At 42.4% G+C, this 17,332-nt stretch overlaps 2 protein-coding genes across 2 annotated transcripts in view; one reads left to right on the forward strand and one right to left on the reverse strand.

Moving 5' to 3' along the window:
• The window catches only part of LOC119742393 (transcription factor IIIB 90 kDa subunit-like), a 56,351-nt gene extending 52,235 nt beyond the window's left edge, over nt 1-4,116 (reverse strand). Inside the window, exons 1-3 of the mRNA XM_038218290.1 lie at nt 3,946-4,116; nt 673-869; nt 257-334 (exon numbers count right to left, since the gene is read on the reverse strand). Coding sequence (XP_038074218.1) covers nt 257-334; nt 673-865 — 271 coding nt within the window. The 5' untranslated portion in view covers nt 866-869; nt 3,946-4,116. The remainder of the gene's footprint in view (nt 1-256; nt 335-672; nt 870-3,945) is intronic.
• A 5,454-nt stretch (nt 4,117-9,570) lies between these two features.
• On the forward strand, nt 9,571-13,896 carry LOC119742395 (fatty acid-binding protein, liver-like). Its single transcript, XM_038218292.1, has one exon. The coding sequence runs from the start codon at nt 10,343-10,345 to the stop codon at nt 10,766-10,768; it is 426 nt and encodes a 141-aa protein (XP_038074220.1). The 5' UTR covers nt 9,571-10,342; the 3' UTR covers nt 10,769-13,896.
• The last annotated feature ends 3,436 nt before the right edge of the window (nt 13,897-17,332 follow it).

Consider the following 17,332-nt stretch of genomic DNA (forward strand, 5'->3'; position numbering starts at 1 on the left):
AAAAAGCATGTCAAATCTTAATACTGCGCAGGCTGTACTTGTGTGTACTTGTAGAACGTTTGTATATCGGCAGCCATTTTTGGAAGACCGGGGACGCACTGGTCAAAAAGCAACAATAAGTTAATGTACGGTGTAATGGGCATACGCTATCCAGTCAGTTTATAGAGATCTGTGAATGAGAGTAATGAAGTCCATAATGAGACACAGAAAGAAAGAGAACGGCATTGTCATACTATGTGTTTCAATTCAATTTTACCTGTTTGAAGAGTAATTGCCCTGGATTCCTTGCCAAATCCATGTCTGAAGCCACTTCCTAAAGAGTGACTCTTTCCACCTGGGAGAGACAAATAACATATTATCTGGTTAATATTGATTGTAATCTCACCAGCATAGAGTATTATTTGTGGTGGTGTTTTTTTGCACAAGTTGCTAAATTTCAATGAAAGTGTGGAGATTTTTCTGGAACAACAAACGGTAGGTTAACTAATCGCATAACAATGTACATTCAGTGTTGCATTATCTTTCAAATAAACAGCAAACTAACATAGTCATTATATCATTTCTGAATGAGCAGAAACTGTGCAGAAAACCTCCTCAACAAGGCATATCAAAAGATGGGTTTTCCAAGTGAAGTATTTATTATTGTATTATTCCCTGATATCTCTGACCCACCTTCTGTGGGCACAAACTGGCCAATCACAGACGTTCCCCCGATGCTATTCTCGGCAAAGTTGACCTCCGAAACGATAAAGTTGTCCTCAATGACCGAGCCACAGTTTACACAGACTGCACTGCCCCGTGCCTGGTCGGTGTCTATCTCGCTACCCCCACAGGTTTTACAGACGGCACTCTTGGGTTTCGACATGATTCTGTGGGATGTACAGAGAGTTATTTGGCATGCTGAATGCATATATGTTAAAGATATACATTTTTAAGAGCACAACAGACTGCTTATTTAACCCTCCAAAGACATGTTGAGCTCAGAAACTTCTTCCTGAATCTTCAAATCAATCATTGTGCAGGAAAAGAAAGGCACAATCTTTGACCTTTAAACTATTCCACTTTCACAAAGGCGCAATTCCATTTCGACAAAGTCTGAAAATCCACTTTACATGTCCTCAGGACCAGGGTACTAAGGTTGGACTTTTTGGAACAGCCCCATTCACTTTTTGTGGCTTTGGAGATTGTATTGGTGCTCTTTCTTCAAATACTGGACTTCCTCCATAGAGCCACACAGCGATACGTGCTAAGTTTCCAAAAAAGTTGTTCCCTAAATTTGAAATCTAGGCTGAATATTAGGCCCTATAATAACCACGGAAGATCATAAGGTCACAGTACAATGTACATATGTGTAGCTTGGGAAACCCTACTTCTAGAACTAGACCGTGTGCCTTCTAGCACTACCATTTTTTGGGGCCCCGTAACACTATGGGATTGTAAATCCAAAGTTGATTGACAAATTACTTGCACCCAGAATTTCACTTTCTCATACAAAAATCTCTCAAAAAAGCAACCCTGACTCGTTATCTCGTTAAAATTTGGGAACAATTTTTAGGACGACGGACCAACATTTTTTTTTAAATCAGTATTTTACATCAGATTTTCAAATTGATGCCAACCCATCAAGATATTGTCCCCCCTTTAGAAAATGGATTGCTTGACCTACAAAGTGACCTCGTCGCATACAACTGTCAGCAACAGGCCCCAATTTCATGGCACTGCTAAACAGTTAACAGAAACGTTGTGCTTACTACAGCAGAAAATTGTGCTAACCTCAAGCACTATGACCTGGAAATGCGAACGGCTGCACGCGCATGGAGATTCCTATTGTTACGTCACTGATTTAAGCAACGTTTTGCTCTGGGTTAAGTGTGCTTTTGTGTGCTTACTGCTTGCGGTCTCCATGAAATAGACGGTGGCTCAGTTAGCAGAAAATTGTGTGCTTAGCAGGCAATAGCAGCCCCATGAAATTGGACCCAGGTTTGCATCAAGTGTATGCTGTTTATAATGTTTATAATGTTTGTCAGGTTGAAAATCTGATGTTGGTGAAAACTCTATTTCTCAAACAAAATTTGGTCTGACGTCCTAAAAAAACAGTGTTCCCAAAATTTAACAAGATATGGATCAGTCAAGGCTGCTTTTTTTTCAGAGATTTTTGTATGAGAAAGTGTAATTTTTGGTGAAGGTGACTCGCCTATCATCGCAGGAATTTAAATTCCATAGCATTATAGGGCCCCCAAAAATGATAGCGCTAGAAGGCACTTGGAAACCTCGGCTCTAATCAATATTCAATACTCATCAGAAATTTGCCAATTAGATTTGAAGTGACTTGTTAGAGTTTACATGTGGGTTTAAACATTTAGGCCAAATTTTTCCATTTCCATCATCGTATCAAGGAAACACTAATCAAAAATCATATAGCAATCATTCAGTTCATGAAGCCTGGACCCACTCTAATTGAGAACACAATCAAGTTGAACAAGACAAAAAAAACATGTGCTTATGGTGCAGTGGTAGGGTTCCGGTCGTGCGCAAAGACTGTTCAGCGCTGCGTAACAGACCAAAATATTCTGATTTAATAATTTTGTTTGATGATGCACTGTAAGTGGTCTACACAATTCATACCATCTTCCAAACTGACCCATGACCATGAGAAAAAAGCGATTGTGTAGTTACGGGCCCCTCTTTAGTTTTGGTCAAGTTAGAGTCAAGAGTGTTTTCTATAATTCCGAAATATATGAAATACATGTAACTTCTCCAACCTTAAGCAGACTTCTCATGACCCAATTTTGAACATACAAACTGTATGAGACTGATGTGAACATTTTCAAGTGTTTTCTCAGTAAATACTTCAATATTTTCCCTGCTAAATTTGACTTTTTAGGACATATTATCACTTTCTGATGGCTAATACATGTAGGTCACTGAAGGGAAATATTAGTGATGGCCAGATATGGGAATCCATAACTACACAATCGCCACGCCCTTGAGAAAATCTTGCGGTCACTTTTGGACGGCAACCGGCAACCACCATGACCTTGGTGATCATGATGACCACACACTCCCCAAATTTCTCCCAAAAATTAGGCTTACAGGATAACTAGATGATCTAGAGCTGAAACTTAAGTTTTCCTGATTAATAAACTAACCAGGTAAGTAGCTAGCATGCGTACTGACATGACTGAATATCAAGTGAAAAAAGTCTATTAACGGAACTTAAAACATTACATTAGGTGTCCTAAACTACAGGATTACCCGAATCACTGCAATGTTTGTGCAATCGTTGTGGCTATTGTTACGACAGCCGTGACACAATTTTCAAATACTTACTATTGCTACGGCATTGTATTCAAAACACAATGCGAATGTTGCCTATATTGCAACTGCCCAGCCAACCAGAATGCCTCGGTATTAACTCGATTGGTACAGACATAAGCACTGGTTAGCTCAATGAGCTGGGGACCCTGGTCATGCTGGTTCGAACCTCTGCATTGCCATTATTAATTTGTAAGCCGCACTGACTAGTACTCAATTTTTTTTTCTTTCTTTTTTTGAATAGATTTTTAAGTCTTTTAGTTTTTTAATCAAGTTGTTCTTTTTATCATGTTTATTTAGGCCAATGTACTATGTAGATTTCATTTAATTTAGTCCCTTTGCTTTGAAATCAGTGGTTTTACTTTTGGAGGATTTTTATAAAAAGGGAAAGAAAGTCAGTGGGAACATTTGGTTGATAGTCTGGTTCCCAACAGCCAAAGATCATGACGCTGAATACTATTACGTCGGGGAACCAGACAGTTCCGTAATGATAGCATTAATTTGCAGTTGAACTAGAACAGTTGAAAGCCGCGTTACGAATACGAATGCCGTAACGTTGAGCAAGAATTGAGACCTTCGTAAGCTATCTATTTAACTATCAACAATGAAGAAGTTAACATTTTAACCTACCTTGGTATTTAATCAATATTTTAAGGTACTCTCTAGTCTACTACTTCAGGAGAACGTTTGCACGTGTAAGTAACATGGTTTTAACTGCTGAGAAAATTATTCGGTTTACTCAACCTGCCGGTTCATGGAGTCCGCCATGTTTTAACCTCGACCCCAGGGCCTACTTTATTTTCATCTTCCTATCTAATGAGAGAGAAGGTAGTGGGAGCGTACTGCTTAACACCACGAGCACGAGGTGGGCCAATGTTTATAACTTTTCTGAACGGTCTGCACATGCGCACATTTCGATTGTTTGTGTGAGTGTGATGCCTCCACGTATGGAATTATCCATTGATTTTAAGGGGTGGCAGTCAATGTTTTGTTATGGGATTTTTTATCGTGCAGAAACTCAGTGTATTTCACTTTTCAGCGATCTGAGCAAGTCTGTGATGACCTCCGGTTAAACAGTTTAGAGGTAATTTTGTTCTTGATGTAGATCGTCTTTGGAAGTTTGGTTGTAGGACAGAATAAAAAATAGAATGAGAACAATATACAGCCCTGATAATGTCTCAAGAATATTCCAGTAATATTCTTTCTCCCTAGAGTTCCTCAAAACGCTTGTAAAAAAAAAATGATTTTCGATTCTCCAGCAGCAAAGTAACCGTGAGGAAATGATTAGGCGGAGTTACTTGTCGACAGCACACGGGTCACATTCCTGTCATTCCCTCTCATTCTCATGATTGACGAAACTAATGCGGCCACCTTCCAAGGGCGGATCCAGGTGGGGGGAAAATGGGGGCAATGCCCCCCCCCCCCAAAAAAAAACCCTTCTTTTTTAAGTGACGTTCCAATAAAGGCAGGCACTGCGTACACCACCAACTTTTCCTCAAGCAAAGTGGGTTAAAGTGGTCAGAAATTGCCTCAGATCGCATCACAGAGCATCTAGAATCTCAAAAAAATGTCGGGCCCTTGAGCATGCAGGCCCCGAACCCCCCCCCCCCCCCGGCCCCCGTCCCCCTTTTGTTTTTATTTTTATACTTTTCATTTTTATACTTTTCATTAAAAAAAATCAGAGGGCATAGTCATGACTCACTTGGCATGATCGAACCTTGTGCATGTATTGTTGTGTTACTAAAGTAAAATGACAAAGAACACCCTCTGAGCATAAGCACGGCGCTGAGCTACCTGCTGCCACGGTGCCGAATTTCGGCTAAATTTGACATAATTTTTCAAACGAGTTTGACAGAAAATTTAGCAGAACGACTTTTTTAGCAGATTTCTAGCAGAATTCTGTAAAATTGGCGATCTGACAGAAAAATACGGCAGATTTTAAAAATAAAGCTGATTAGTTTTGATAAAGTAAGCTTCAATTTGAGGTTTCCTGACCTGTATTAGTACGCAGTAAAGTACTTGTACGTGATATTTTTTTAAAAGGAAATTTTATGATACAAGTATTTGTTTTTGTTTAAGGAAATTTGATAACATCAACATGTGAGTATAAGTGTTTATAATGTATTTCGCGCAATAATAGGTGATTTAGCAGATTTTTGTTAAATCTGGCAGATTTTTTAAGAACATCTTGCAGAATTTTGCCATTTCCTTACGGTCACCCTGCCTGCTACAACGTTCACATCGGTGTAACGTCAGGCTAGCAATTGGTTCGCTGTATATTATCCCAGCTCCCCAGACGATCGAGCGTCAAGGGGGGGGGGGTGTCCTGTCTTCCCTGCAGGGACCATAGAATAAGGAAAGGATGGTGCATGCCTCTGGCATTCGCTCAGACCCTTGCACCAGAACTTAAAACCTGTTTACATCCCCGCCTGTTTTGTTGGGTTTCTTCTTTTTCGTGTAAAAAAAGGCCAAAGTAATTTCACGCAACAGTTGATAATTGCCGAGAGAAGCCGGGACCGGCGGCAATGGATAGCCTCCACCAAGGAGTTGGTACAGTTTTTTATCACTAAAGTACTTTTTTTGGTAGTCATAGCTGTGGGGTGACAAAAAGTGTAGTACTGACGCGGCCCGACACTACATACGTATAATACAGGGTATACATTGTATAGCCTTGTGGAGGCGTTCTTGCTTTCTATCCGCGGAAGGCCTGAGGCACTCAATACCGTACGTGTCTTCAACTAGCCTTGACCAAGGCGTTGGGCTTATCGATTCGCCGATAAAAAAAAAATCGCCGATAAGAAAATCCCTAATCAACTTGGCAAGGCATAATTGCGTGCACATATCGATGCCCGTACGCTGCTAGTGAGAAAGTAACTTGTACCATACAGCGAGGCTATGCTTGCACCTACGCACGTACATGTACACACACGTACTCGTACAACAGCCATGCACACACAGTACATGCATGAGCTAGTCCGCGTTCGACAGGCCACGCGGCGCGTATACGTGTGTGTGCTTGCTGGTTGTGTTAGCCGTTCGTACGGACAAGGGTCGTACACGCACAAGGGTCGTACACGCACGTAGCCGCGTTGATTGTGGGTGCAGGGCCCGGTTCAACCTCGTCCCAGGGTGTCGAGCAGTACGCGCCCACCACTACCTTTACTATTGGAAACGCGGTTGGAAATAAAGTAAGCACTGGGGACGAGGTTGGGCCCGATTATCTCCCTTCGACAAAAAGCCGAGAGACCGCATTGAACAAGGCTAGTCTTCAACCCGTTTGCCGCGCACGCAGAAACCAGCATAATGCCATGCATGCTGAGCTTGTCTTACATACGCAGTGTGGACTTCCGAACAAAAGACGTCCACATAATGTAGGTAGCAGCGACGAAGTGTGGACTTGCCCACGTCCACACAGTGTTTCCCCATTTCTGGAAAACAGGTTTAGAGGCATTTTTGGGTTAGGTTTATCCGTAGCAGAATGAAGAGAAACACTAAAGGGAATCATTGAAAAAAAATTGGGTTGTAAGAGTTTTTACAGTTTGAGAAAAATGAGTTTTTCCACTGGTGTTCCTTAACTACACGAAAAGAAAGGAAAGTCCACACTAGGTATGTGAAACAAGTCTGTGTGTTCATGTGTGTGCATAGATAATTAGGAGAGGGACCGGTCACGTGAGAGGGTTTAACCAATAAAAGGGGAAAAGAGTCCGATTCATACGAGTCCGATTTTCATATGACACCGGCCCTGTAACTAGTTGGCCCATGTAATGTAATGTGTTAATACCATCCTTGAATACACACAATTGTGCCCCATTAACCTTATTCTCAATTTTCATTTTTGCCATTTTAAGGGCATTTTGGTGCCTTTTGGTGCCTTTTTGGTTTTTATTCTGATGCAAATTTCCATATTCATGAGCATTATGTGATGTCATTTTAGAAACCTCAATTGTACAGCTATTTCAGAACCTAAATTTGCCAGAATTTTTGATAATTTGCTGGGGGGGTTTTTTTAGTCGTAAATTTTCGTTTCTTTGGTGATTCGTTGTTGTTTCAGTACAATACAGGCCACTGAGCAAAGTTTTCTCATAAATGTTTTCAATTAGCAAATGTTGGGTTGACAATTTGAACAGAAAACCCCTGTCTTCCTACATCACAGCAACAACGCCCTCATTTGTCAGCAAAAGCATGGACATTTTTAAATGTTGAAAAAAAGTTCACTTTACAAAGTTAACCAAAAGGGGATGTCAAATAGTTTTCATACATGTTTAAGAGGAGTAGAAAGTTGCACAAAATATGTTCCCAACTAAAATTCATGTCATGAGCACTTTAAGCGGTGTCCGAAACGGGCATCCAGACTTTACGTCTATTGTCAACTTGTTCCAAAGTTGTCGTAGGCCTAACGGGTGAAGACGTACACAGTAGCTCAAGACCAGAGATTCGGATGTAAGAACAACAATGCTGGTTGTGTATGCCGCCGCAGCAGCACCTATGCATTCAATTTTTCAGTGGTATGCTCGGACAGTACGACGGTGTCCTCCCGCAGACTACTGAGACCGCCTTGGACAAGGCTAGGGTACGGTATAGATGGTATTTGTGCTTTCAGAGGGAAAACGCGGCTGAGAACTTTTATTCCCAGTGAACTTCGCTTGTATAAGCTATAGAGCTTGGACCTTGTGGTTGAATCTGGGTAGCTTCTGTCTTTTTTCTTCCTCAAATCACGATGCCTGTAGCCAATTCGGTCCTGATGGAGGCTAATTTCAAGTTAAGTCATGTTACTCTAAATATTGTACCATCATGAGGCTTGGCGACCCCTGGCGCCAAATTAGAAAAAAAGCCTTGCGGGCAAAAAGTCATGCTGAAAGTAAAAATAATTCCGCGTCCCCAAATGACATCCGGGCATCGCACGATAACACACGCCAAGCCTAATGAACACGTAGGCCTATCGGTACGTAATCAAGGCTTTATGCAGGACCAAGGTCATTGTCAATCCGATTTACACGCATATCCTTCATACCTTATCTGGGCTTTTAAATTTGATAGCCATAGGACAAAAGCTCTTGCAGGAATTTTGACAACAATCGCGCTTTGTGCGTGCGTTATAGGTAGGGGGTAGGGGCAATGTCCGGCACTTGGTTGATTTAACAACCTGTCTGCAGCTTGCGTGTGATTTACAAATGCGGCTTTTCTTTACACCTGTGCCATGTCTGATTGATTGTATGTTTTCAGGGGGGGGGGGGTCAACACGGTTGCATGAATGCGACGTCTGTATCTCTTCGGCCAAGTTCAACCAAATCGCAAACCCCGGGGCCCAACATAAACTGTAAACCATAAAATGTGAAATATGAGAAGTCTCTGAAGCTGATTCACCGGGCTGGTGATAATGCTAGAATTCCTTGGAATGTAAAGACTGAGAAGTGTTCTATTTCCCCCTGGGTGGGAGGTTACTCCTCCGTTGCCGATGTACCATTTTTTAAGCTAAATGCTCTCGGGTGTGGCGAGAGGCAAATGTGGTGAAGTCGCTTGCCCAAGGACAGCAGCAGAAGGATTCGAACCCATGACCCTCCGATCACGAGTCACTAACCCAAGCCACAAGGTCCACCACACCCCTCATCCTAATTCGTGGGCGCGCATGTAACTTAAGCAGCATTTAGGCCTGTAGGGCCCTACCTGTTTTTAACAATACATGTATACCTGATGCAGTGATTACATTGTGTCATCTTCATCATTTTGATGGGCGTAATGTGGAGTTAAGGTTTGCTCGTTTTTGTACCAGCACTAATAATGCATGGACAATTCTGTGTATAAAAACTGCAGGGAGAAGGGAGAAAAATCAACAAGCAAATAAAACAAACAAACAAACAAAACGCGGCAAACGTGTAAATCTGAAACAACATACGTCCGAATAGCAGTAATATTCATCGTAAACTGACCGCACTGTTTTCCCTCTTGTGTGTGTATAATTGAGGTAACACTATGTCTAACTGATTTATAGTGCCCAAGAATAATTCATATTTAACGCAGGCTGAACGAGATTATTTAGGTAATACCAACGGTATGCTCGAATGCACGATAATGGTTTTGTCACGCGACTTCCCGTTTAGACGTCTGATGAGAAGACCATGGTTGAACTTGATGGTATATCTAGCCACAGTGTCCGTATCCGCTGGCCTTGAAGCTGTCATCGTGGTCTTGCCTCGTCTACAGAACCATCCTCGTGCCATATACTAGTATATGCATGCAGTCTTTAGTTTCATCACTGCTGCGTTATGTGCGCATGCCCGAGGGTGGCGATTGACGAATGGACGATCTGTCTCCGACTCGAGCGCGCGCGGTGCGGCTGACTGAATGATGACGGGAGGAACATTATTAATACGAGATCCGAAATGAAGCATGTACCATTGCGTGACTCGCTGATATTGCCGCCCACCTTCGTCAATAATGGCAGTGAGCGGCTGAACATCGGTGTTCTTTTTTCTACCATGAGTGGTTCGCGGGGCTTAAGTACCGTTACATTATTCATCAGTGTTGGTAGAGAAGCCACGACGCAAGACATGGTAATGGTTTCTTGCTGGAAAAAAACCCAGTAATTAAATAATACCCGGCGTATGAGTTGAAAGTCGTCTGGACCACAACCTGAATAAAAGGCCCGAGTTGTTCCGCATGTGTGTCATTTTTTCTGTGCCACCGATCGAGCCGTCTTCGCCTAGGCCTGAGATTGCCGGTGTTATAGTCTACTGCTTGGGAATTCCATCCGGAAGTCTGGTAGTCTATAAGAGCAACGGATGTACAGTGTGGTGGCTTAAACTTGACCGTGGCGTAACCCACATCGCGGTATACCACCAGCCGTGTTGAGCTCAGTGTGGCCGGCAGTGAACTAGGTCAGTAGACGACCCATAACAGAAACACCGAGTACAGTTTCCGCAGAGCCCATACATATCGACAAACAGGTAACGAAGTAATATAGAACATATTCGCCACCGTACTTTGAACTCGTCTTCCGACAACTAAACTGCAAACAGGACCTGGCGCCATGGCGAACGAGGCTGAACTGTTGAAATTCGCTGGGAAATGGAAGCTGGAAAAGAGCGAGAATTTTGACGAGTACCTGCGGAAGATGGAGGTGATGCTGCCCATGCGGGCGGCCGCTAAGGTCATGACGCCCACGTGCGACATCGTCGTACAGGGAGACAGCTTTGTGATCAAGATGAACGTGCCCGTCATCACGCTGCACGTGCAGAAGTTCAAGATCAACGAGAACTTCGAGGATCTCCTGCCCAATGGCAACAAGCAGCTGACCCAGGTCGGATGGGAGGAAGGCAAGATCGTCCTACGGGAGGTGGACAAGGGGGATCCACCTCACGTCGTCACCAGAGAGGTCAACGAGAACGGAACAGAAATGATCATGACATGTATCAAAGGGGACGTGGTCTGTAAAAGACACTACCGGAAAATGTAAGATGAAGAAGATGCGTGAGGTCTATAGATGTGCATTTTACTGTGAAGTGCTAGGGCCAAACAACCGTAATGAGCATACATAGTGCGTATCGCGTGAAGGCACCGAACTCTTTTTGCCTCTCCAAAGCTTCTTATCTCCTTTAAAGATTCAAAGAAAGTTGTGGAAGAACCTTGCCCCAAAACTGAGCGTCAGTCCTAAAAGCCTGCCCACCGGCTCAAAAAATGACTCACCCGCCCGCTAATCTCATCACACGCTTCCGTGTCTGATGTCAGCACGGCCTGTCAGACGGACGTACCGACGTAGTTCGTCCGGCAATGCTACAAGGTCGCTTGATCGACCGTTAACCTTCAGCGCACGCCCGTAGAAGACGGAAACAAAATATTGGATTGCCACGGACGATTCTGATCAAGCAAGTATTGCCCATCCATCCAAACTCTATATCTCTATATGCCTGAGTACATGTTTCTCTACTTTAAGATGTTCCGCTCGTCGAAGCTTTAAGGGGTGAGTGCCACACATAATTCAAGTTCAAGTTCGCTCTAACAGCAGACTTTGCAGCGGTACTCAGCTATGTTCAGTTCTTTTCATTTCTAAACTGATCATTTGCAACATTTAAATTTATGAATCGAGCAGCTCAAAATGTGTTACCAAAGAAAAGTTTTTAAAGCACACCGCCAATTAAAAGTTGATTATAGGAAATAAAAGTAATGTCTTATTTGTACGTTGTATAATATAAAACCGACCAAAAATGCATGCGGCATGTATTTTTGTCACTTTGAGTAATTGTTAGGGCTATAAGTCGATTAAAAAAATGTACGGTTCCAACGTATTTATTTATCAATCCTGTGTAATAATATATAGGCCTAAGAAGCAACACTGGTTAATTGCGATTTCAGTGGGAATTTGACATGCAGTGGTGTGCTGTACAAACACTATAAGTTACTTTTATTGTAATAGAATTATGTATAATGCACTTGTTGTCGGACAAAACAGTAACATTTCAAATTGCTACTCGGACGCTACTTCCCTATTAGAATTAACCTATGATGTGTCGAAAATAGTGCAGAACCAATGAAGGGTTAATGGTGACTTCGGCAGTCTTGTGTTTTAACGATTTCAATTTTTCCCAATTAAAAAAATGTTAAATTAAAAAGATCACATCTTATGTTCACATACAATTCACTTTTTAACTGCGAGACATGTTTTTTAATAAACCATTATTGAATTGAATTAAATTGAAGGAATGGTGGAAAAAATCTTCCATTTTCGAGGATGACAAATGAATTAATTTGGTTGCAGATTTGATCAACACTTCACCAAATTCAGCAGGATTTATTCAATTATTCATATCTGTTGGGAACTAAACCGGATTTCCATCATCTATACTACGTTGTGGGAAAAGCCATGTTTGCCCGTGTAAAAATAGATTAATTCATGCAAGAGGTAGGGGGAATGTTTTTCCCGTGAAGTCTGTCCTGTTTTGTGGGGATCATTATGATGATAAATTGCCCTGCTGTTATGGTTTTGCCGTCTGTGTGCGAGACACGAGATAACCTTGTTATACGCAACCACGGTCGCTTGTCCGTGCGGGTATGTGACGGTTGAATGGCGTGTTACGCGCCCGCTGAGGATAATTACTGATTAAGTACTGTGTCAAGTCCAATATCCATAATATCCCCTGTATCAACACGAAACCATTCAGTCTCACAATGTGGTAAAAGATTCATGTTTACATGAGTGCATGCAGCGAACTATACCGTTTGGTTCGAGGTATGGGAAATTTAGATTTGTGCGACGCAATAATCATAGTTACATGCGTCAAAATGCAAAGGAACGGTCTATGCAACGCATCTAATGCATAATAAAGCGAAGGTCGGAGAGGGTTTTTGAGGGCCAGTGGTTAAACCCCCCTTGCTACTTATATACTTGTGAAAACTATTGCCTGTAAAATATATTGTGAAGTTAATGAGATTTGAATAATGCAAATTGTATATTTTAGATAGATTTCCGTGGTGTTGATGTTTTGTGATGCACTCATTATTGAGTATAAACAACAAGTGTGAAACATGACTGTGTTATTTGTGTATTGTAATCTTTTTCAAGCGCACGTCGCACTAAAGGTTGTGATTGTAGTAGCCTATATGTATCAAGTCATGAATTCAAGATTTAGCTTTTGGTACGAAACAAAATTAGTCTAAAGTATTTTATTTGTATCGCTTAATGTTTAGCAAGGCCGAAATTGCGCACTTTTTGTCTGTGTAGGTCTATAGGGCTCTATTTAAAAAAGAAAGTGTATTTTGACTCGTACGGACCCTATTCTGTAAACATGCATCATAATCAAAATGCTTTGAGCAATAAGCCGATACGAAAAATAAGAAACTTTGTTAATTATTTGTATTCCTTTAATACTGTTTTTGTTCTTATTCCAATTTGTCGTGAGAATAACGATTTTATACTTTTCGGCAGTTTTCTTCCCGTTAAAACATAATACTGCACATAACAGTATGTATTTCTCGTTAATGAACCCTTGCCAGAAATTGAAATGGGAACACAACAAAGTTGGCTGAAGTTTTTATATCTGTATAATGTTGTGTCGAAATGTATGCACAAAACCAAGTTGAGTTAAACAATTACCGATGAATATATGTGAGCTACATATATTTTCTGTCAGCTGAACCACTGAACCACTTCAATGGAACAATACTAAGCACACCCAAAGTAATTATCAGCCGCATTGCTGATGACCGCTTCTTGGCTGAATAGCGACAAGTTCCTGCTTAGAAATTCCATGAAATTGGGCCCAGATGTTGGAATCACAGTTCCGTTATACAATCACTTTCAACACTTGCTGATGATATGTCAATAGTAACTCGCATTTTCAGAGCAATTCATGAAATCTTAATAAATAGGCTGAAAACCATTTTATAAAAATGATGTCTTTTTTTTTTAACCAAAATCAAGCAATGTGCATTATAAATGTACCGAATATTGTGTCGTGCACTATGACAGAGGCTGCATTGTCTCCATTCATTTCTAAACTACTCTTTGTGACAGCGTGTAGCACGCTCTAGATTAATTGATTAAAACAAATGGTAAAATAAAATGTGCATTTTACTCGTACCATATAATCATTGTGTGTTTTGTGTTTCAGTCGGCGTCCATACGTTACTGTGTGTATAGCATTAAAGGTGGAAGTCCGTCCAGAGATCGCTAACAAGTTTGCCGTATCACGATTTATTCACCACATTTGAAGGACTGGTGGTCAAAGGGAGATCCATTTAAAGGTTTAACATTTGCAGAGGAAATGTTCAAAAGCCTTTTAAATTACGTAATATCTGACGACGCAGAAGCGGATGCAAGATATTTCATAGGTGAAAGTGAAGTGAAGTGATGTCCAGAATGTTTGAAATGGTGGATTGGTTTGGGTTGGTCGAATGATTGAAGTTGTCACATACAATGTCCACAAGCAATCAACCCAAGAGTTTCCAATATTGTTTTAGAAAAGAAATATTAGGATACTTTTGAACAATTACGATTGGTCAGAAGGAATGGGGTGGTTATCCGTGACCCCACACATCCCCTTCATGGGGCTAACCCCGCCCTTGCGGGCTATTACAAAAATGGCCCACGTTGAATTCAACAACAACCAGTGAAATCATTGTACTACTTAGAATTACAATATTTAAGAACTGATATACAAGAAAACCAGTTGACGCTGACTTTGACTAAGAAGGTTCTAAAAGTGGAATGTTAACAAGGAATAGAAAATCAATGAATCCAATTTTGTCGTTTTACGGGAGACACACGAGAGGACCCCTCTAGGCTTGCTCTAGATTTGACGCTGACTGCTAGTCTGCTACACACTCGAGACGACCGGTGATTTCACAAAAATCGTTGCATTCTTTCTAAACCGTCCGAATGACGGACGGAGTCAGCTGTGCGCGTTCTCCGTACCCTTCCGTGAGCTTGGCACCGTGCCCCGTTATCGCTTCAAGTTCATCAGGCGCCGACAAAAATTGGCGTCACGCACCCTAAACATTTCGAAATGTGGAGCGGGACGGGGATATGGGGGATCGCCAGGGAGGAGGCTTGTTATGCGAGGAATGCCGGCCGGGCGCGCCACGCATGCTGCCGACCAGAAAAGCTAAATGTTCCCCTTTAATAATAAAGAACGCAGGTTCGCGGATGCTCGCCAGTTATACGTTTTCTCGGATGTACATGTACTTCATGTCACTGTATCGCATTGTATCTTGGTCGTAATGGCGATTTCGCGATTCATGCTCACAGTATATAGTGATTGAGTGAACAAGATTTTGTACAATCGAGCACCCCAGTGATTGACAATGGTAGGGATTACATTAAAAAAAAAAAAGAAGATCACTCTTCAATCAAACTCAGCTTTCACTATTTAAATATCTAAATATCGTTCAGTTTTCTGTAGACGTTTAATATCGTCTGGACATATTTCACAACCAAAGTTTCATGGCCGAATATAACAACAATAAAATGTTCTCCGATTCCGCACTATTCTCCTGCCAAATACTATTTGGACTGAAGGTGACCGGGGGGACTGCCCACTCCGAATGGGCGTGAAATAAAGTGATAAAATGCAACCGTAGTACTTTGTAAAACGCATGCCATTCTTGCTGTATTAATTTTTTCCCTTGTTTTCTATTTTATATACATGTAGTGTTTATATTTCTAACTTAAATTTTTTTTTTATTTGAAATTCTGATTCGTTTTTTGAGGGGGAGGGGTGAGGGCTGCCGCTTGTGCTTTGATCCCCAGTAGCTTAGACTATTGATTACATGATCTAAACTCCCCTATCCCCCCTCCCATCCCACCCTCCAACCCACCCCAAGAAAAAAAGGTCGTTCTTTGATTTACTGCCTCAAGATGAGTATAGGGCCTACTGTAAAGGCCGGTCGAAGCATAAGGGCGCGGCGAGGAGGGAAAGTCAGCCAGACAATAACGAGTCGATGCATAGGCGCGTTTGGAGGGGGATGAAGACGAACAAACATCCCTCCCCATCATCGATCCCTCCCCCCTCCTTAGCCCATCGATTCCCCCTTAGTCCCCCCCGGGGGCTAACACGATCATCGCCAGGGAGGTTTGTCCCCCTTTGTCTGCTCCGGAAGAACAAATCACCTGCCTCCTTCTGACAATCGACTACCCCTGCGACCTTTTTGCACGCACGACTCTCGGACCGCATTTTCGTCATGTCTGCCGTCACCATGGAGACGGGATGGAGACGGGATGCGATCCTCCGGGGTATGAAGATGGGGAGATGATTCCAGACAAGACGGAGAATATCGATTCGAGTGATAGACTGCGGTCATCAGTGCGTGTCTAGTGCGAATATCAGACGCGTCGACTGATCATTTCCAGCACGTTATACTTTGTCAGCTGGCCCAATAAATCGACCCCCCCCCCCTCACCGTCACACAAACACACATTTAGAAATACGAAATACTAGAGGGGGGGGGGGCAAATTTCTACTTTTTTGTGGGGTGGAAAACTAGGCCTACCTGTACCTGTGCGATCTCGTTCTGTGAAGAGTATCGGGCAAGGCTGCATTCAGTGGAGGTAACTAAATTTGCAGACGCGGGGGAACTTTCGGGTCCTCAATGAGGGACACAGTGCTATTTGGTCACAGTTTAATATAATTGTTCTTATTTGTTTATCTCTGAAGTCTGAAAGGGGACAACCGTGGGATTTTCAAAGGAAGGGTTGGCTGAGGTTTTGAAGTCCAAGGTTTTTTTTCGGTGATGGGAGGGGAAATTTTTTGAGGCGTGGGAGTAAACACAAAAGGACTCTCAAAGTTACAGCCCACAGGCCTGAAGTACTGAATCCTGATAACATAGTTTGACGTTATGTCAGGAAACTTAAGGAAATGTGGATTTGTCGACAGTAAAATATAAATAATTGATATTGGTCAGCAGGGAAGGGGCCGTTCGCCAACCGAAAAACTTAGCCCCTTGCACCAGGACAAAAGGGTTCCGTTTACCTTCCCAACAATAATGATCTCAATCCCCCCCCCCCCCCGGAAAAAAATGTCCCATGACATTAAATTGTATTTTTGTAAAACATCCGAAAACTTTTTTTTTTCAGGGGATTCATGACTCCAGGTGCACGAAAGTCTTGAGACAAACTCATATCCCGAGGATCTACTGTGAAAACATGGAAAATTAGGGCAAGGTCGTGGTGGAATGGACCAGTTGTACCGGGGGGACCGCTTCCCAGGGAGGTATGGCTCGGCTTGCCGGAAAAACATGATCCTGCATACTAGCTCCAAGCCTGCATATCCCCCGGTCCCTGGCCTACTTTCCTCGACCCATAATTGGCGTTTGTGGAGGAGGAGGAAGAGGAGGAGGAGGCGGAGAGGAAAAAAAATAGGTGAACTACCGAGTTTCGGACATGTACACTTTATTTATCCAGTATGTCATCCGGGCGATAAGCCTGAAGTGTGAGACAAGTGGGGGAGTCTGGCTGTGTGAATGACTTGAGCCAGCCGCTTCTCCAGGTATAGGCTTCGAGGGTCTATAGCTGGCTACTTAACAAGCT

This window comes from Patiria miniata, unplaced genomic scaffold (genome assembly GCF_015706575.1).
Source record: "Patiria miniata isolate m_02_andy unplaced genomic scaffold, ASM1570657v1 HiC_scaffold_6, whole genome shotgun sequence".
Lineage (NCBI taxonomy): Eukaryota > Metazoa > Echinodermata > Asteroidea > Valvatida > Asterinidae > Patiria > Patiria miniata.